The sequence below is a fragment of the Arctopsyche grandis genome, chromosome 1 (assembly GCF_051622035.1).
Source record: "Arctopsyche grandis isolate Sample6627 chromosome 1, ASM5162203v2, whole genome shotgun sequence".
Taxonomy (NCBI): Eukaryota; Metazoa; Arthropoda; class Insecta; order Trichoptera; family Hydropsychidae; genus Arctopsyche; species Arctopsyche grandis.
The window spans coordinates 23,833,331-23,854,692 of record NC_135355.1 but is presented as its reverse complement, the minus strand read 5'-3'; the positions used below and the strand labels follow the sequence as shown (position 1 = coordinate 23,854,692).

At 32.9% G+C, this 21,362-nt stretch overlaps 3 protein-coding genes across 6 annotated transcripts; all 3 read right to left on the bottom strand.

Annotated features, from left to right (window-relative positions):
• Window positions 1-2: 2 nt before the first annotated feature.
• On the bottom strand, window positions 3-6,224 carry LOC143919554 (uncharacterized). Its single transcript, XM_077441931.1, has 2 exons — window positions 6,091-6,224; window positions 3-841 (listed from the first exon to the last, which is right to left on the bottom strand). Exon 2 carries the CDS (start codon window positions 803-805, stop codon window positions 56-58), a length of 750 nt encoding a protein of 249 aa, XP_077298057.1. The 5' UTR covers window positions 806-841; window positions 6,091-6,224; the 3' UTR covers window positions 3-55.
• Window positions 5,906-11,902, bottom strand: LOC143919532 (acetyl-coenzyme A transporter 1). Of its 4 annotated transcripts, none has more exons than XM_077441892.1 (10): window positions 11,762-11,891; window positions 11,380-11,669; window positions 11,077-11,305; window positions 10,714-10,994; window positions 10,490-10,644; window positions 8,436-8,632; window positions 8,240-8,359; window positions 7,980-8,159; window positions 6,364-6,603; window positions 5,959-6,266 (listed from the first exon to the last, which is right to left on the bottom strand). In XM_077441892.1, exons 2-10 carry the CDS (start codon window positions 11,415-11,417, stop codon window positions 6,102-6,104), a joined length of 1,605 nt encoding a protein of 534 aa, XP_077298018.1. In that variant the 5' UTR covers window positions 11,418-11,669; window positions 11,762-11,891; the 3' UTR covers window positions 5,959-6,101. The 4 variants fall into 4 exon arrangements, with proteins under 4 accessions (XP_077298027.1, XP_077298018.1, XP_077298043.1 ...); XM_077441917.1 differs by having other exon boundaries at window positions 11,767-11,891; XM_077441901.1 differs by lacking the exon at window positions 11,380-11,669 and having other exon boundaries at window positions 5,906-6,266; window positions 11,762-11,902.
• A 3,878-nt stretch (window positions 11,903-15,780) lies between these two features.
• Window positions 15,781-17,997, bottom strand: LOC143917302 (odorant receptor 67c-like). The gene is made up of 7 exons (XM_077438789.1): window positions 17,859-17,997; window positions 17,683-17,755; window positions 17,087-17,286; window positions 16,460-16,662; window positions 16,228-16,332; window positions 15,967-16,122; window positions 15,781-15,884 (listed from the first exon to the last, which is right to left on the bottom strand). The coding sequence occupies exons 1-7, from the start codon at window positions 17,995-17,997 to the stop codon at window positions 15,813-15,815; spliced, it is 948 nt and encodes a 315-aa protein (XP_077294915.1). The 3' UTR covers window positions 15,781-15,812.
• Window positions 17,998-21,362: the final 3,365 nt, after the last annotated feature.

Below are 21,362 nucleotides of genomic sequence, written 5' to 3'. Positions count from 1 at the left end.
TTACAACTTTTCTTTATTGTTCAACAATAAACATATAAATAGAACAATAACACAATCAACATGTGAAATATACGCATTTACTCTCATTTGGATCAAATCGATAATAAGTACCACAAGTTCTGATAACGGGCGCCTTTCCCTTGGCAGGGCAATCTTTATACTTCTTGCAATCACCAGGGTAGTAATAGTAGCCTTTGTCGACACACAATCCATCCTTGTCAATGCCAGATGGTGGAGTTGGATCGATGCATTTTTCCAATTTCGCATCATATTGTTCATTGAATGGACAGCTGAAGAAGTCTGGTAAATTTACCATATTACCATTGATATATCTCGGTCGGCACATGTAAAATATACTGGGATTACCCAAAACTGGTCCAGATTGTAGGGGTTTCTCGCATTTCGGTATGACGGATGTGCAACTGTTGTTTACCATTTTTATGCTACAGAGAGTGGTCAAAGGGTCGTAGGCGAAGCCCAGACCACATTCATTCTGATAGGAGAAATATTCACCTGGAACGCATATGTGATATTTCTTACAACTGAATGGGTCTGGAAAGACACCGGGCTGGATACAATAAAATTCATATCCAGTTGAACTTCCATCACACTCATAGTTGGAGGCGGTTGTGCAACGTCCAGTTTCACCTAGACAGGTACTTCCAGCTGGACATGTTTCAATTATTTCCTTTCCATAATCGCCATTTGGGTACGGGATGCAAAAAGCAGAAGTCGAACAATTATCACACATGAAACCAGGGTTTTCGCATTCTTTGTTGTCAAATTCTTTCAGTCCTTTTGACATTAAGAAAGTGCTGGCATTGATTCCGTTTAAGAGCGCCTGCAAGCAAGAAAATTATGGTTTTTATCAAAACAAAAAAAAGTAACAATATGTCCCCTTATAAATGCAAAATAAATTAATTCGTTATCAAGAAATCCACATAATAGTCGAATTGAAACAAAATACTTACAAAAATTACCACAAACGAAATAGTCATTTTGGCAAAATTTTTGAATCATCAATCAGAACCGGATGAATTGCCAATACTAAACATTTATATACTAGAATTTCTAAGATAAAAATAGTTCTAGTACGTCAATGTAATTCGATTTAATTTAATCTGAGCATCAAACTAATGGAGAAGTCTAATACGAAGATAAATATGGATCTATATCACTTTGGATACTTACAAATACAATTATTAATAGGTGCTGACAAATTTTTTCTTCAATGACACTAATGGCAATTTATATCATTTAACTGATTAGCTCTATATTATATAAACAACACGATAGATTTAAAAGTGGCTTAAATATTAAATAGGAGTGTCATTAAATATTAATTTCAATAACTTTCTCAAAAAAAAAAAAAAAATACATGCATATTTTATTTTATTTTATTTTTTATTTATAACAGGAAGGCCTAACAGGTAAATTCAATGCGCCTTCCTGGCCAATAAATATACATATGTACATACATAAGTATGTATGTATGTAAAAGTAAAATAAATTTACATCTCAAATGTATACTTCTATAATAAAATAACAGTATTTGTTTAAGTTTCAGTTAATGTTTTGAGCCAAAAAAATGTTGAAATGTTGAAAAAAGTAATTATCTAAATCAGCGCTTCTCAAATTAGGAAGCCACATCTAGTTATATAAATATTTGACTTACTCAAATTATTAAGTTTTCTGTTATTTGAAAAATCAATAATGGCCATTTAATTGAGAGCCATTAAATCAAAAAGGGCATTTTGTAAATATAGTATCATTAAAAACGATATATGGGCGAATACAAACGATACAGATTAATCTATTATAATATTTATTCAGCTAGTATATAAAAATCTATGAAAACTATATTTTAGAAAAAAATAAAAATATAGAATAAAAATCTTTGCCACGCAATCGCATTGATAATTGCAATCGCATTATCAATGCGATAATTGCAATCGTGAAAAATATAAAGTAATTTCTAATGTAAAATTTTAATCGAGTAAAAGAATTTTGTATTGGCGGTTCATATTTATAATAATACAACGTAAATATTGTATTACATAAAATTTAAAAAGCTATAATCTAATCTCTTGACCACATAAATATGAAAGTTTGAATCTCGTTATTTAATATTTAAAATAAAGGAGATTTTGTAATTTTAAAAATATTAGGTAGAGGGGCAGTCAGATTTTTCTATTAAATTTGGGGAGGTCAGAGATATAGTAATAGGCTTAAGAAGCACTGATCTAAATACTTGAAAAACATTCGAAATAAGCTTTATTACTTAAATATATGTGTGTTATTAAGCTTTATTACTTAAATATAGTTAAGTTATGAGCCTGCACATAATATGCAAAAACCATTGTGTGTGGGTAATTCGTCTCCGATTGGCCATTGTCAAATTCACCTTTGATTGTCTATCGTAAAATGTTCATTTTTTCTCGGTTCGAATAAATTTAATAAAAAAACAAACGAATGTTCACTATTAATCAGCCATGTTTAAGGGGTTTATATTACCAATACTGAGCGTAGTATTTATATTATAAGAATAAAAATAAATGACTAAATTATGTTGAAAAAATGCATTTATTTACATAAATAAATCGTTTATATATTTTTAATTGCTTCTGAAAATTTTTCTACAAATTTAAAATCAACTAAAACTAAATCACATATTAACTAGCTCTGCAAAAACATAAATAAAAATATGTACACATGTCTTTCAATTGTATAAAAAATTCGATCAGTAAAGTAACTGTTGTATGTTTATGTATACTCATTCATATTAGTTCCAACAACTGGTCCTATTTTGAGCAACCTTTAAGGGCTGTGCTTTAATGTGACAATTTAAGATGAAGAGAAAAGGGAGGTTGTAGAAATCACAAAATCAACCATATATTATTATTTTCAAAGCATAACATGTACAACTAAGATAAATCGTTTTCAGCAGATATTTTTATAATGTTTTTCCTTTAAATAATAACGGGGATGCCAAAAAATGTTAAGAAATCTAATTAGGGGGCGGAAGGGGTCACAAATTACGCAAAATCGTGCGATGTACCTATGTAATTTAAAGAACATATCTACATATGATAATTGATTGACAGATCAAATCAACTTAGAGTCTCGGTGATTACAACAAAATGTCTATACCCTTCAGGTATAAACACAGATTACCTTAGCACAATCTGCTTTAGGTCATCGACTTTAGTGAGTCTTTAATTAATATTATCTATTAAATGTATTATGAGCATTTATAAGGATTGTAAATAGGTTTCTGAGCTCTTTTTCCTATTATGCTGTAGATTAACATTATAATAATATAATACTATGGTTACTAACCAAATTAAATTAAATTGTAAAATAGAAAATGATGAGTAGATCAGTAGCTATTAAAATAGATATAAGATGTATTGTGAACATAATTTCGTAATAATAAAAAGCATTTAAAAATCAAAAAAAAAAGATCAAATCAACAGTGTAGCAATGAACTTTGAAAAACGTAAATAAATAAATTAATTCTACAAAAATAATACATTGAATTAATTCAGTGTGGTTTTATAAATTGTTTTATGATAATTTGTGCGTAAAAATTGCATATCACACGTCAAACGTACACAATTTAAACATTTAATATACTGCAACATATAAATATGTATGTATGTACGTAGGAAATTTTTATACATTTTATTTTCAATAAATAAATTAATATCATAAATATTTAAACTCATTCCGTGCTATTCCGTGGACTAACACATTGCATTTATTGTACTTTAAGTAAAATAGTCAATGAACAATCTTTAGACGTAATTTTTTTTAAATTGACATAAAATTAGTCTTAGAAGGTAAGATAAAAATAATTTGAGTTTGGAGCGCCATGTATGTAAATACTGTGGTAATATTTACATAATGAAGCATATTAGTTCAAAATATTAACTACTCAGCACAATAGCACTGTTAAGGTGTGTAATAGTAGGTGGAATGTACATATGTATGTATTCTAGTTCTAGTATACATTAAATTAATAAGATAGATTAAATTTGTAATAATCCAATTGCAAAAATTTTATAATTTCAAACGCACTAAAACCGTTAAAACATAACAATACAAAAAACTATCTAAAAAAATAACAAATAAAATTAACTAAAATTTTCATAAACAGCTTCATTGTGAGTAACAGTAAAAATTAAAATAAAAAACAATGTGTTTGCACACTTTTTTGAAAACCATTTCAATAGTTACAAATTAATATTATTTTAAGATAATATTTAATCCAGTCACAATGTCCGAATGAAAGCCTCCAAACTGAGATAAAAACATATATGAACATATGTATGTACCATAAAAACAGTAGTCGAAATCAAAAATAATAAATATGTACATACATAGTATGTATACTTAAACCACTATATATACATATGTATTTATGTATGACACATACATACATATATGAAAATTACATGAAAAAAACACATTTACAGCTATTCTGAAAAATATTTTTTTATTAAATATTTGACTGATTATAAGTATAGAAGTATTATATATATATATATATATATATATATATATATATATATATATATATATATATACATATATACAGTACCGGTAATTGAAATCGCATCACCTCTAAATATTTTGAATTGTCAGAATTTCTCGGTTGAAGGTCCCCTACTTTCTAAAATACTATTTTTTTATTTCAATATGATTGGGAGAATGTAATCTTTACTGACGAGAGCAATTTTAATCTTTGGGACTCCGATGGAATAAACTGGGTGAGGAGAAAGCCGAACAAACGCTTCAGTAACCTGTGTGTTACGAGAACAGTTAAAAACCGGGCGGCCAATTGATTTGGGGATGTATTTCGTATTACAGCATGGGGGCGATACATTTTGTCAATGGCACAGTGAAGACTACAGACTATGAAAAAATTTTGGAAACATGTTCACTGCCTTCTATTGAGCAACATCTTTCGGAGTCAACTTCAAATTTCAGACTGTATTTGCAAATTGTCATCGGGCAAAAATGGTATTTATTATATTTAAAATAAGTGATTGATATCATCAAATAAATTTTATAGCATTTTATTAAGTTTTCATGGCTATTTTTTTTACACACAAAATAATACAAAGAGAAAGTAGGTATTCCTCACTAAAATGGTCAGACAATAGTCCGGAATTAAACCCTATCCCAAAATTTATAAAGCAAAGGGAACAAAAACAACATATTAGGGCAAATTATGAGTTAAAAAAACCATTGAAAATGTATGGTTTGAAGAAATTTCGGACGAAATCCTAAAAAAAATCGTATTGTCCATGGGTGCACGTGTAAAAAAAATTAAAAAATTACCCTATTACACATGTTTTTTAAATTTCGTATCTCGTCTTAACACTATAGCAGCCGCGCGGTTAAACTGTTGAACGTTGCCAGGGGCCAGCACGATTTTTTATAAAATATTAAAATAAAATTGTTCCCGCTTTTGGGCGATTTTTTTTTCACAGTAATCTTTCCGGACATGCATAAAACAGATCCTGTAGTTTCATCGTAATCGGTTGAGTAGTATAGGAGCCCATACGAGACAAACAGACAGACAGATAGACATTCAATTTTATATATAATATATATAATAGATTAAAATAAAAAGAATATAAATCTAATATAAAATAAAAATGAAACATAATTGTATCATCGACCAGAAACGATTAACGAAAACGTAATACAAAAATATATCAGCAGACTGAAGCAGTTCGCGCAGTCGTGAATCATATATGCATCAGCGGCCACTAAGCGTTGACACCAACATGATGCAAATATGAGTCAGCGGCCACTAAGCGTTGACACCAACATGATGCAAATATGAGTCAGCGGCCACCATTGTGTTAATTTAATAATATAAATAATCTTTTTTATAAATAATCCGGTACTGCGTATATATGTATATAAACAAAAATAAAACGTTTTGAAAACACAATTTCATTGTTATACAATTTAATTTATAAAAATTCTATCATTATAAATAATGGTCCAATATTTAATGTACAAAATCTATAATTTTATAAACCGTAATATTATACAAGAAATTGCATGTGAGACCTAAATATCTTCTAGTCCTTGGTCAGGTGCCAACGATGGAGTGGTAATCTTTGAAGATGTTTAATGGCATGACTACCTTTCAAAAACCACAAGCCTCCCAAAATGAAACACAAAACAGTCTCCACATAAAAACCATCAAGTGAAGTAACGCAAGTGCCTCCTCCCTTAGCACATAACTGAAAAATAAAAGACAACAATATTATTTAGACATAGTTTAATTTTAAATCAGTTCGTAAAATTATACTACAAATTGCATTTAGTTAATATAATTACCTCTTTTGCGTGAAGTGTGTCACACGTGTTTTCCATCAATGACATTGTAGCATTTTCGAATGAATTTACACAATTTCTGTATGTAAGCGGATCAACCGCCCACAGTGCTAATGTATTTGGCCAATTGCTTCCAAGATTTGAAAGAGTATTGAGAAGGGTCATATATGTGCCACCCACAATAGGGTCGGACACTCGTGCAAAGAATGCCATCACAGACACGAACATACTGAATAGACAAACCTATAAATAAAAGACATAGTTTTAGTTTCGTTTATGAAAATAAAACATTAACAAAAAATTTAAATTATTTGACAAGAAAATCATGAATGAAATTTGAGGAAAATTTGATTTATTATAGAAAACTATTAAATAATATGAATTCATAATATTATATTGAAACACTTTTATGTGTATTCAAGAGAAAAAAAATCACGCTCACTAAATCCTGTAACGCATTACAGGTCTGAAGGTTTAAAATACAGAAAGTGAAAAAAAATCATAATCATCAACACATGAATGATTTGTGTATGTATGAACACTATGCCGGGTAATCATTTTATCCATGAGCATTATGTCATATAACCATTTAGTCGCGTAAATATTTTATCATGGACTTTTGTAACGTTAGACGATTTGTCCATAAACGTTTCGTTGTGGAACCGATGTCGACATGGAAAAAATAATACATACATTAAAAGGAAAAAAAACTTCATATTTTTCATATTTATCAGTAATTTTTTTACTAGCTCCATGCCTCATAAATATTGATTTCTTTGTTCAACATTACACAGTAAAACTGTGGCCACAATGGTAAGTTGATGTCGATGCAATGGCGATTTTACTATGATTGCCTTGTCTAACCAATACAGTCAGCTATCGCGATTCGCTGGTTTATCGCTACTAAGGGCGCGTTCTCACTAGTCAAGTTTGATTGACCGATGATAGTTGATCAACAAAAGTTGAATATGGCTTGAGTTAATTTTTAGTTCACACTTACAATAAAAACTGATTCAATTCGATCAAAAAAAAAAAACCAGTTTCAATTTAAAATGGCTTATTTTTAAAGCCCTATACAAAAAAAAATAAAAACAAAAGAGAGCAAATTAATTAAAATAATATTCGCTTTAAAAGAGATAGGTTTCACTAATAAAAAAAATAGATCGCACAACTATACCTATGTATATATATTCCCCAAAACAAAACACATACACGCGTAGGGAGACTAGTTTTGACAGCGAATTTGGCAATCAATTGAAACATGTTCACACGTTTTAAGACAGGTTTTTTTGTAGATCCATACGAATGCATACATTTGATCAAGTTGCTCGCAAGTCGTTCAGTGTGGCCAGTGTGAGAAAGTCACAAGTCATTCAGAGTGAGAAAATGACCGAAAGTTGGTAAGGATGTATCAAAAGATCTTAAGCTTTACTGCACAAAAGGCATGGATAGCCATTGGATAGCCACACACTATTGAGTCGTAAAACAGCAAATATATTCACATATATTGTGGAGCGCCAAAATATTCACGTTTTACATGCAATGTAAAAACCGAACTAATTGTAGCCTGCGTACCTGAAGTTAGGATAAAAAATACAGTAAAAATAATATGCACCAACCTGATGGAACGCATATAAACACAATAAAAGTACAAAATAGATAGACATTGGAGTAGTTCGTATCATAAAAGGTGTTATGGCAACAATCATAGCTGCCACTAATCCAAATAAGACCCGCCAAGGATAAGCATTTAACCATGAATTTAAAGGTTCATTTCCTGTGGAATGTTTACTCAAAATCTGTAAAACAAACAAAATGAAGATGTTACACAAATTATCGTAATACATATTATATTTATTGAACAGAAAAAAAAACTCACAAGAGGTAATATAACTTGTATTGGTACTAATGGAACAATCATCAATGCTAACTGTTCACGAGGTACCCCTGCTTCTACTAACTTCAGCCCAGAAACTGCATCACTAGAACTAAATCCAACCTGAAATGAAGTTAAAAATGTATTTAGAATAAAGACGATAGAATACATTATAATTAAAATGTGTGAATATAAGTACCTTTGCCGTAAGTAAAATTAATGCTAGAGTTTTAACAGAAGGTAAGCGAGTTATTCTGTAGAGTTGGTGATAAGCATTGGTGACACTTCGCCAACCCATTACTGGCTGTCCACTCTTAATAGGTTCATTCTCACTTTTTATCACAACAACAAGTGTGGTCGTTACGATAAAAACCCAACCCCACATGTATAAAAATTCTATAAAATAAAATAAAATAATTATAATATCAATAACGTACGAGTGTAAGTAAAAAAATATATTTGAAAGCCTATATTGCAAATTTTATAAGATATTGCTGCGCCCCATAAAGCTGCGCCCCATGAGGCTGCGCTCCCTTCGGGGCCCCATGCGGCTGAGCTCCATAAGGCGGCGCCCCATAAGGCTGCGCCCCATAAGGCAGCGCCCCATAAGGCTGCGCCCCATAAGGCTGCGCCCGATAAGGCTGCGCCCCATAAAGCTGCGCCCCCTTATGGGGCGCTGCCTTATGGGGCGCAGCCTTATGGGGCGCCGCCTTATGGAGCTCAGCCGCATGGAGCTCAGCCGCATGGGGCCCCGAAGGGGGCGCAGGGGGGCGCAGCCCCATGGGGCATCAAAGGGGGCGCAGCCCCATGGGGCCCCGAAGGGGGCGCAGGGGGGCGTAGCCTCATGGGGTGAAGTCCCATGGGGCGCAGCCTTATGGGGCGAAGCCCTAAATGGTAACTGATCATGGGGGCGAAGCCCTAGACGGCATTCAATCATGGGTGCGCGGAGGGGCGAAGCCCTAATAGGCATAAACTAAGGGGGGCGAAGCCCTAGACGGCATTCAATCATGGGTGCGCGGAGGGGCGAAGCCCTAATAGGCATAAACTAAGGGGGGCGAAGCCCTAGACGGCATTCAATCATGGTGGCGCGGAGGGGCGAAGCCCTAAAAGGCAACTGATCATGGGGGCGAAGCCTTAGACGGCATTTAATCATGGGGGCGCGGAGGGGCGAAGCCCTAAAAGGCATTAACTAAGGGGGGCGAAGCCCTAAGCGGCAATTAATCTTGGGGGCGCGGAGGGGCGAAGCCCTAAAAGGCATTAACTAAGGGGGGCGAAGCCGTAGACGGCATTTAATCATGGGAGCACGGAGGGGCGAAGCCCTAAAAGGCATCAGCTAAGGGGGGCGAAGCCCTAAACGGCAATTGCTCATGGGGGCGTGGAGGGGCGAAGCCCTAGAAGGCAAAGGCTCAGGGCGGTGCCAAGGGCGAAGCCCTAGAAGGCAAAAAAAAAATTTTAAAATGGATTTTTTTTTTTAATTTTTTAATTTTTTTTTTTTTTAATTAAATGCTTACTATTAGCTTAGTCATGTTTAAGCGGTTTATATTATAAATACTGAGCGAAGCCGGGTAATACAGCTAGTACTTATATATAACATATAACTTTATTTTTATTCGTGTTTCAATCCCTTTTCGAAATCAACGGGCACAACACTAGTAATAAATAATAAGATTTTCAGAATCCAAGTTGGATAACTGATTTCTAATTTATACCAATTTTGATACCTAACTTCTCCGACGAAAGGGTCTCTTAGACTGTATTCGTTGGGGGGGTGGTGGCCCCATGTTGAGGGCTTTAAGGGTCAAATTCCTTGACCTTTAAAGCGGGCTTAGAAAACCTAACCTTTTATATCGGTGTGCTCTATTTGACCGACTGGAAATATCTCGAAGCTCGTTTTCTCGACTTTTCGTCTGCTTAGACAGGAGTTTATATATTGTATACAAATTTTTTTGTTTTTGTATATATGTATGTAATATCTTTAATATACGAGGCATATTGTGATAATTAATAGATTTTTAGGCTATTAACACCTTCAAAATATTTTTGAAATGTTTAAAAAGCAATTTTTATAATAGTCAATGTTTAACTCGTAAAATAAGTATTTCACTGTGTAAAACATTTTCGTATATGTGTTTTGTATACAGTTTCGACGACGAGATACTCGAAATATTTCACGTCGTTCGAACATTTATGTGTTATGAAAGTCTCGATTATCAATTAAAATACAATAACATTCAAATCTTTAGCTTTGAATACCTGAAAGTGTGATAATTCCAACGTCTTGTGGCTCTGAACGTAGATATGAATTACAAAAATTCGCAGACTCTAATGCCATGAATACCACATAGCCTAAAAAATAGCCCGCAGTCTGGCCGACGCTATTACACGTAGACGCGTGTCCAACATTACACCTGTAACACAAAACCTGTTAGTACTTTCAAAGGTTACAATACTTGCATTACATCTTAAAAAAATCAGACCTTTTCAACATTGTCAATGCCCATCCATCTACTGCAATATCTTGGGTTGCTGCCAAAAAATTCAAAGTGAAGAATCCCATAGTCAACAGCATCATATCTGGTTCACCTTCTAACCAGAAGTCAACCTTCATTGAAAGAAATAACATTCCAAAACCGAGGAGATATTGTGCCGGCACCATCCAAGTTTTTCGTCTCCCGAATTTACTCCAATAGAGTGCATCCACTATTGGAGCCCATAATAACTTCATACTAAATGGCCAATTCACGAAGCTGAATTCCGCCTGAAACATTTCATGTACAATATAATAAATGAGGCATTAAAAAATAAAAATTTTACCCAAATTGTCTCAAAATGTATAGTACCTGCTGTTTGTAGCTGATTCCTCTATTTTGCAATAGCATAGGAATAGCAGCGCCTAATCCGAGGGGAATACCTTGCAGGGTATATAAAAATAACAATAGCGCTATATTTAACCTATCTCCATTAATATTACTAGGTTGATTTACATCATCTTCATCACCATTTTCTAGAGATCTTGTTTTATCTAATTTTCTACGCCGTGATGACGCCATATTTCCAATTGTAAATAATCTGGAAATAAAGGACCAACGTTACACAATTTATTACGCAAAACTCTATATTTTATTTCATTATAATATCCATACAATTTAACAAAAAAAGTATTAATTATGTTCAATATCATTCGCAGTCATTTAAAATCGCGATTCGGTACATTCTTTTCTGCATACAATGCACCCAACGATTCACAGCCATACTAAATCATTGGCACTTCAAACAATTGAGGATATTGGATCTGCATACAACATACATTCGTCCAATACACATTTGCTTCATTCCTTGTTGCACATTTTCTCATTTCAATGCCATGTTCAAATTAGCTCTTTGATTCTACATCTTTCAACTTATTTGCTTATTTGGCAGTATTCAAAATTTACTGCAAAATATAATCAAATAAGAGGTTATGTTAAAGTATAGTCTAAAATTCATTAATAAATAAGTATATCATGAAAAATTATTGAAATTTACTTTACTAAGATATTTATATTGTTTTTCACTGTAACAAATAATAAATCACAATCAAAGAGCGTGTGCCAAAGCGACACGTTATCCGTAACTCAAATGTCAAACATGTACACGTCATGTATCAGCCTAAAGCAAACATAATTCGACCAGAACCACAAATAAACACAATATTCTTATTTTTAAATTAAAATTCTAATGGGGGGTATTACACTTTAAACACGTGTCGTAATTCTAGTATTGCGTATTTCAAAATAGCCCGGATATAATACTGATTATCACGATACATATTAACTACTACACTTTCAATAGGGATCGCGATAATTTTGATGGTGATATAGGAATATAGCACAACTTGTACTATACCAAAGGTCGATGATTTCCCCATCGAACTCGAGCTATGCAATTACATCATCGCGTCCTGTACGAACACGTAAAGTCAACCTTGGCCGAAATACCCTCGTTCGAACTAGGGCAAAGACACTATCAACTCGCTCCGGATACGCAATCACAAGTACACGGAACCCCCCGGAACCAAATCTTGAGGTACAGCTACAAAATGGATAACCTCAACTCCGTAGGAATCTTCCAGAATATGATCTCACCAGCCAAGTTACGCGTTGCACAATCAACTAGTATATAATAAACCAGCGCACCATCCCCAAATGCCAGTAAGCTTCAAGAGCTCAGCCTGCTCACTCCTCCGAAGTTGAGGATTTACCTCCTTCGCCGTACATACAAACACACCTATATAAACTGAGCGATAAAGATTCTCTTGTTCTTGTGTTTCTATAGGCACACACGTGTTTCTATAAGCCGGGTCAACATATGTACCTTCCCTACCTACAGTGTATTCCCTGATTCTGCGGTGTAGACTCTATACCGCAGTGTTCGTAAAACCATTCCTGTGATTATTCGTATGTAGAATTACAATGGTAAATATTAAAAATTCAAATTCACTACTGAAAGCTAAAAAAAGAATGACTAAATAAGTCGAATCAAAAGGCGACCGTTGATGTTTACTCCTGCTGCGTCCCATTGGCTACGTCCACACTATCGATATCTACACCCGATATTCTTAGAATTTTCGAAATATTGCAACCTGTGGTTGCTATTTAGGAACTGGTTATGGAAGAATTCGCAAATATCGGGTGTAGATATCGGTAGTGTGGATGTAGCCATTCCAAGCTCCTGAAAACGCCCTCAAGTATCGCATTGAATAACTTAGCTAACAGCCTTACCTGGGCTCGAAATGGACGAGAGCGCATGGAGCACCGCTCCCTTTCGTGAAATCCAAAAACGTAGCACTCCCTCTCGTGAAAAATTCAAAATTTCTGTACCCTTTCATAAATTTTGAAAAAAATTGAAATTCGATAATTATCGCCGAAAATAATATGTCAATATTGCGATATTGAATTATTGACTGCAAGTAAAATGCTTTACATTTCAATTCTGCAAAAGGCATCTATCTGTAACTGAAAACCATTTAAACTATTATTATGTTTTTTTCAAAAGCTGGGTGCACTAATGTTACTTAAAAATGGAGGATTCCAAATTCTATTCAATTCGAGGGTTTAATAATTCATGTATTCATGTCGGCTTTGAGTAAAAAGTTTAAGTTTTATTGCCGTCAGTCGGTATTTATATGAGATTGTAACAAGCCTGTCACCGAATTTGATTCTGTTTTTTTAATCAATCTTTGTATCAATATGGTGAAAATAAAAAAAAAATACTAAATATAATAAACTAGAAGTGGGATTTATTCTCTTCAAAGTCAAAAATGTTGTGACCACGATTCTTTCCACACCCTTGAACGTATTAAGCCGAAAATTTATATTTGTATTATTTATGTACTAACTTAGAGCTGCTAACGTTTTGGTCAGAATTTGTATACAGGAAGTAATATTTTTTTGTAAAACAATATTTCATTATTTTATTTTGACCTTTTAAATTATTTTAAGCTTCTTGATATTTATTGTTTATAATAAAGTTAATGATTTTAAGTAAAAATAAAAAAAATCACCAAATTTAAGGAACCGGAGGTGGGATTTTTTCCTCTTAGAAAGGTCAAAAATGTTGTGCCCACTACTCTGTCCACCCCCCTGAACTTTTTTTTGGTCAGAATTCGTAAACCGGAAGTAGTATTTTTTTTAAAACAATATTTCATTATTTTATTTTGACCTTTTAAATTATTTTTATTCAATTTTATGTAATAATATAATACTGATATTGATTTTAAAAATAAAAAATTAAAAAAAAATTGAAAACAATCTGACAACCGGAAGTTCAACTTTTGTCTTGTGCAAGTTTCCATACATTTGCACACAATTTGTATCATCATAGTTATTAGTATTTCATAATCTGTCTGTACGGTTCAATATCGAATTTTGATTTGTAACCTTCTTATATTCCTCAAACACATAGATCATGGGTTGGTCACACCCGAATTTTTTAATACCATTCTAGCTTCTAAATTTACTTCCCTTTTCCATTTGCTTGCTTTCCTGGTAAGGTGTTGGGCTTCCATCTTCTCGTGGTCCTTACCGAACAGTACTTTTTAATCATCTGAAAAGTACTGAAAAAGAGGAGCATGTAGCGTTTTCGACCTTAAAGTCATTTAAGTAGAGTCGAAATTAGTTATGTAAAAATGCATGTATTGTAAAAATTGTAGAAAAAATTTTGTAAAAAAAAATTGTTCAAAATCAAGCGTACCAGCAACTCAAAATTTAGCACTACACCACTGGCGGGAACCTTTTGGCCGTGTGTCGTCTTGTTTATTTTTATTGATGTATATTTTGCCCTGACTTATCTATAGTCCCTGCACAATAAGCAGGGACCATATATAAGTCATATAAGAGTTTTAACCTATTGGTATTGTCTGCTGTTGTAAAACAAGATGACATTCTTCCTTGCATGGAAAAATTTCATTCAAAATCCAAAATATATCTGTCAAAAAAGCTAGCTTGCCTACCCAGTTTATATTTTGATATAGTTCTGACATAAGTTGTTGGTTTTGTTGTAGAAATTTAGCGATGTCATCCCTGAGCTGAAATACTCTCTTCAGCACTTAACCCCTTGACAACCAACATATGGCAGCATGCGATAATAGTTGTTCATAATCAGCGCCCATATCTTGGCATAGTACCCCAAATTATCTCAAGTTTGCAGGGCTTGTCTTTATATAATTTATATAATGGATGAGATGATGCAACGTTGTCATAAGCTATTGTTTTAATTTTTTAATGACGTCTTTGTCCACGGACCGGCTACCGCCGGTGCACGGACTAGTACTAGGCCGCGGACTAACGTTTGAGTAGCACTGATCTACATACATATACATATGAGATCATTTACAAATACACGATCGTTAGGTTACGTAAACTAATTTCTACGGTTCTATGACAAATCACTCACGGATTTTACACTCAACGGCGTTACACCTACAAAATTCAGCGACAAATCACTCACGCGACAACTGCCTCACGGCCATTACTAGAGCCCGGATAACCGAGGTGCCGTTTATTGTTCAAATGTTGTAAATGCATTGTTAAAGGTTTGCCGAACCTTTTTTACAAAGCATTTACAACAATTGAACAATAAGCGGCACCTTGGCTATCCGTACTATAGCCATTACACTCACAGATAAAATCACTCACGCGATTTCTACACATCTGATTTGCATTTTATAGTTTTTCACTGTCAAGGGAAGAATGGAAATTTACATTTTTTTTAATTAGCCAGATAAAACATTGTATTTCACTACATATTTATGTACAAATCAAAACACCATATTTTTGGAAATTACATATAAACATATATTTTTATATATTACATATATTTTTGGAAATTACATACAACATAATTATTATATTTTGTGTTTGTGTTAAATTACACATATTTATTTTACATCATAATTATTATATTTTGTGTTTGTGCTAAATTACACATATTTATTTTAGGTACATTATAATAATTATATTTTGTGTTTGTGTTAAATTACATATATTTATTTTACAACATATAACTATTATATTTTGTGTCTCCTAACATTCAATATTTAGGCATTTGGATTTAATTTTTCACGCAACGCTCGAAGTACCGTAAAATATGACGCAGCAGCGCTGCATATCTAAATAAGGAAAACAATGATTTTTTTATATCTTTTTTTTAGAAAAATACTATAAATTATGAAAATAATAAATTTTCACGACCTTTGCAAATCTCTCCATCGATATATAATAGAATTTACCAACTGTCAATCCGACTGGTTTTTGAGCCCGTTGTAAAATCAAAACCAACATTTTGCGAAATGTTTTGCCGTAGTTGTTCCAAGTGCATTCGAATGCAGCGTCTGCGATTTCTGACGACTGTAATATTGTTAAATGAGTTCGTCATTTAATATGAAATAATAAATATAACATAATATAATTCATAACATTTAAAATGCAATGTATTATGTATTCAATAGTAACCTCAGTCATTATCTGTTGGCCGTATTTCGCAAACATGAATAATTGCAGCAACGAAGCGGAGGCAAATCCTATGTACAACAATACATTTTTCGTCTCTGATGTATTCTGTAAGAGAAAAAAAAACGTTTTGGCTATACATTAATCATTTGACGTTATGTTATACATACATTATATTATATGTATGCATATACATAGTACGTATGTACTTATTTATCAATATAAATATACTAACGACACTAGCTTGAAATATAAATAAACAAGTTTTGACTGCATTCGAGTTAAAATCAATCATCATTTGGTAGCTGAACAACCTTTCAAAATCGTCCACGTATTTTATTACAATGTTGTGTCTTTTGACGCACAATTTTAACTGCTTCAACGCATCGTGTTCACAAGCGTAATGTGATGATTTAATGCAGCTCGTGCAATTTTTCACTATTATAAACAAATAATATTCAATATTCTAGAAATGAAAATAAAGTATAATTTGAAAATGTAAATTTATCATCTTATTTTTTTATACGTTTAATATTGAAATATAATATGTACAAATACATATGTATGATTATTATACATATAAATATGTATGTAAATACATTTGTATGTAGTATACAAATGCAACAAGCAGAAAGTATGCTTTTTTGATGCTTATGGAATTATAAAACGTTTCACGGCCAATGAAAATAAAACAAATTACATCGAAACCTCAATTCTCAAGTATGTATTAATGTAATATGAATATTGTATGTGCGTATTTCACTCTGATATACGTATATACATATGTACATATGTACACTTTGAACTAGTACGTATTTTCGGTAGTATAAAGTCTAAAATATTATAATCAATTTTAAATTACCATCTCCAAAGTGTTTTTGACTTTTTAATCCAACACTTCTTATCATCTTATTTAAAATCTTAAAGTGTGAACATATGTGTGTTGCCAATGACACAATTGTACAGTCTATGGCCGCAACCCCAATAGTAAGCCACATCGATTTGATGAAAAACATCGTGTACAACAAGATCGTTATAATATTGTAGTCATTTGAACTGTGGCTAGTTTTATTCACAAGCAACATAAAAAATACAAGGTCATTGAATTATAAAAAACATTAGAATATTGAAGTGGTTAATGTGTAAACTTAAGTAGGCTAAAAAGTACATACAATTTAATATCGAAACATCAGCACCATGAACAGAAGAGGTGTAATAATTTAAAAACCGTTTATGTATAATTTTTCCAAAATTATACATAAACGGTTTTTCGGCAGGTGGACCCAAAAAGGTTCGACATCCCTGGTGTATGTATTTACACGTGTACAATATAATAAAGAAACTTACTTGATAATATATTGTAATGCCAAGGAAGTAAGAACTAATCCAGTGAATTTTGCAATAATATCGATTAAAATACTGGTTACTGTTAAACAACATAATAACAAAGAATAGTACTTGACGATTACTTCAGATTTTCGATTGTTCGATTCCATCATTTTCCAATACTTTGTTTTCTTCGTTTTTTCATCTACGGTAAAGCAACAAAATTAAAAAAAAATGTAAAACATATAATTATAAGAGCTTAAAATTTATAATAGACATTGATAACAATATGATATATCATTACTCACATTCATCTTGAAGTTTTTCCACTAGTTGCTTAAATTCATTCCTGTTTCCAAACAAAATAATATATTTCATAGTAAAACTTATTACTGATATGATTGATCCAATAGTTTGAGTTTTAGTGGTGAATCCGTTGGATTTCATTAACCCGAATATAGTTTCAGGAACAACAAATGAAATCGACACCAATATCATTAGAGGGAATTTTATTTTTTCACATAAATCGTTTTTTTTCTTTGGCCATATTCCTATAATTTTTAGAATCAATAAGTTGTTTGTTATTATTTTATCAGACTCTTGAATCTTCTTTTTTTTAATACAAAGCAGGAACTTTTTAAGGCCCAACATAACAACAAGAAGATCGAATACGACGAAGGTGAATAAGTGATTCTTTCAAACAAACGGCATATTTAAAATATATTCCTACCAAAAGCTATATACATATATGTGTAATTATAGAAAACTTTTTATATGTGTAATTATAGAAGTCGATAAAACGATGTCGATAGTCGATAATTAATAATTTTCCTTTTATAGTAAAAGTTTTACATTACAAATTTTAATTATATACTAGGTGTATCAAAGTTAGTTTAATTGGTCAATTACTTCAATAGTTTCAAAAAGTTGGACAGCAATTATGTATCAGAAGATATTATTGATTGACATTTATTATTTTATATCATGTTTTAAAATCCAGGAATATGAATTCGATTAAAGAATCCAACTCATTTTACTATACGTATGCATTTATGTACAGTGGCGGATTATCGAACAGAAAAATTGGCGCATATCTGTGGCTTCTAAATTTAAGGGGCCTCCAAATTGTTCATAAGGACTACTTTTTTATGTAAAGTACAAAGTACGATAATTGCTCTCGCCGTCGTCGATTGTTTGGCAGTTCTAGATAAATTTCACTGCTACAAAAGAATTTGCTAATTAATTACATTAAAAATGGCAGAATATCGGAACAAGTTGAAGAACGGTCTTCTGAAAGAACTGAAGAGCAACTCCCCAAAAGGAACGAAGACGAACCTCTTGAAAGGGCCGATAAACAGCCCTGTAGAAGAACCGATGAGCAGCTCTCTGAAAGGAACGAAGACCAACCACTGGAAAGCATCGAAAAGCAGCCCTGTAGAAGAACTGGTGAAGACCCCTTTGGAAAAATTAATGAGCAGCATCCTACAACGTCTGAAGAAAGTACTGAAAAACAGTTTTCTGAAAATGAAAATGAGGAAGAAAGTAAATGTGAAAATGATACTGTAATGGCTCCTAATGATTATCCTATGGATTTAGCATTGTAGACAGAGCATATATCTGAAAAAATATTCATTTTTTTTAATAAATAAACTGTGCCATTTTCTCCGACACAGGTTGATATTTTTAGAAAAATCCATTTATTAAAAATCCATTATGTAAACTACATATTTTCACAAGCTAAAACTAAATTGTTAACAGGATTTAACGATTGGAAAAACATAAGACGTAGTTTAAAAGAATACGAATCTTCGCCAGCTCATTTCAAATCGACGTTAACTTTCCAAAAACGGTTATCAATTAATTGGCATATATGTAGATACAAACTTAGAAAAACAAGTAGATTCAGAACGGAGATATTGGCGATCTGTTTTAAAACGAATCTTTGCCACTGTAAAATTGCTTTGCGAGCTTGGGATTAGGATTTCGGGGTCATAGAGAGGACGTATTTTCAAATCGAAAAGGAAATTTTTCAAGTTGCATCGAATATCTTGCCGGGTTTGATAATTTTATTAAAACTCATTTAGAAAAATTCGGTAGTGTGGTACCGGTAGTATTAATTACAATGTTCGACACGAGAAATGGTTCAGAGACGAGATATGACTTTTCTTATAGATATATGCCCAGTGAATACGAATCCGGTAATTAAAAATGTTGATTAGCTCGAGATTCGGAGATATGCATATGTGTTTTTTAAATCGCGCGATTTTTCTATATCTTGGTGTTGTTCGGTCGATGTCTTAAAATCTGTCAAGTTTCTGTTCAAAATGAATATTGGAATCTATAGTTGGGTATTTTATCTGTCATCTGTAGTACTTTTTAGCTTTCAAATCTCTCTAAGTAGTCGTCCAGTTCAAATCAAAAGTCAAAAGTATGCTCAACTAATACGAGTTTTTAGCTCGAAATTTTACCGATTTAAAATTCAGCACACTTCCAATTAACCCTTTTAAACGAAAACAAAAAATAGTGTGGCCAGGACACTAAATGGCGAACGTTGGTTTTCAGTTTTAAAACGATTTAAAAATAGTTTAAGGAATTCGTTAAATCAAAATAATTTATCGATTATGTTTATTGAAATTGATGTGGTGCATTTATTAGATTGTAATAACATAATAGATAAATTTGCGGCATTACATAAAAGCTCGAAAAGTATCAATTTAAAATGTTTTCCTTTTTTTTCTTGATTGTTTGTATAAGTTTGTAAATAGATGTTTGTTTATATAATTGTATAATATAAAATTTTTTATTTGTATAAGTTTATAAATAGATGTTTGTTTATATACATGTATAATATATAATTTTTTGTTTGTATAAGTTTGTAAATAGATTTATATTATTTAATAAATAATTGTAAATACAAAATAGCACACGTATTTTTTATAATGCAACTACCTACAATTCACAATTGAAAAAAATGATTAACACATCGAATCTACAATGACAGAAAGAACTAGTATGTCCGTATCGACGTGCGAAGCTCATATTTCTAGTCGATAATAATAAAAATTTCGGAAATAAAAAGAATTTGCAACTAATTGTGCAACCAACTTTTTTGTGTGACCAGTTATCATGCGACCAATTTTTCTGTGAGACCAGTTTTCGCGTGACCGGTGAAGACGTGTGACCTTTAACATTGTTGTTAATTGATAATTGTGATTGTGAATTTTCATTATATTGTAGCGTTGCATAGGGAGACGCCCCGTGGACCGGTGACGTCATGGTGACGCCGACCAATGGTGGAGTCGGGCGTTGTGGCCAATGGCTACACCCGACTCCTTGACCAATGACTGTACTTGTTGACGTGTCATAAACGTGTATGCGCTGAGCGCTCTATGATATAAGAACGGTACGCTCTCGATCGGTGGCATTCGGATCCTGACCTCCACCGGACGAGCAGCAATAAAGAACTGGAACCTGCCTGCGTGTTTTCTTGTACCTCGACCTGACTCCACTTACCTTTGAATACTCTTCAATGGTGTCAGAAGTGGGATCTACATGGTTGAGACAAGGAGCCACAAAGGTGCGGATTCGGGGTCTTCATCGCTGCCGGAAGAAATGGAGCCGAATCGAGAACAAAGCCCTGGGGAGCTGAGCAACGGAGGACGGAGACGGGAGGAGCAGAGGAGCCGGGTGTCGAGGAGCCGGGTGCCAAGGACACCGGAGCCGAGCTACAAGGAGCTAAGCCAGGGAATGGCGAGCTGCCAAGAGCAGGTCCAGTCCCTGCAAAACACCTTCGCCACGTTTTTGCAGTCCTG

Coding starts and splice junctions, on each gene's coding strand:
- LOC143919554 (XM_077441931.1), bottom strand. CDS start 805: ATGTCAAAAGGACTGAAAGAATTTGACAACAAAGAATGCGAAAACCCT.
- LOC143919532 (XM_077441892.1), bottom strand. CDS start 11,417: ATGATATTGAACATAATTAATACTTTTTTTGTTAAATT. Junction 10,995..11,076: donor GAATCAGCTACAAACAGCAG/GTACTATACATT, acceptor GAAATGTTTCAG/GCGGAATTCAGCTTCGTGAA. Junction 6,267..6,363: donor ACACACTTCACGCAAAAGAG/GTAATTATATTA, acceptor TTTATTTTTCAG/TTATGTGCTAAGGGAGGAGG.
- LOC143917302 (XM_077438789.1), bottom strand. CDS start 17,997: ATGAAATCCAACGGATTCACCACTAAAACTCAAACTATTGGATCAATC. Junction 17,287..17,682: donor AAATCTGAAGTAATCGTCAA/GTACTATTCTTT, acceptor GAATAAAACTAG/CCACAGTTCAAATGACTACA. Junction 16,123..16,227: donor GCCAACAGATAATGACTGAG/GTTACTATTGAA, acceptor ACAATATTACAG/TCGTCAGAAATCGCAGACGC.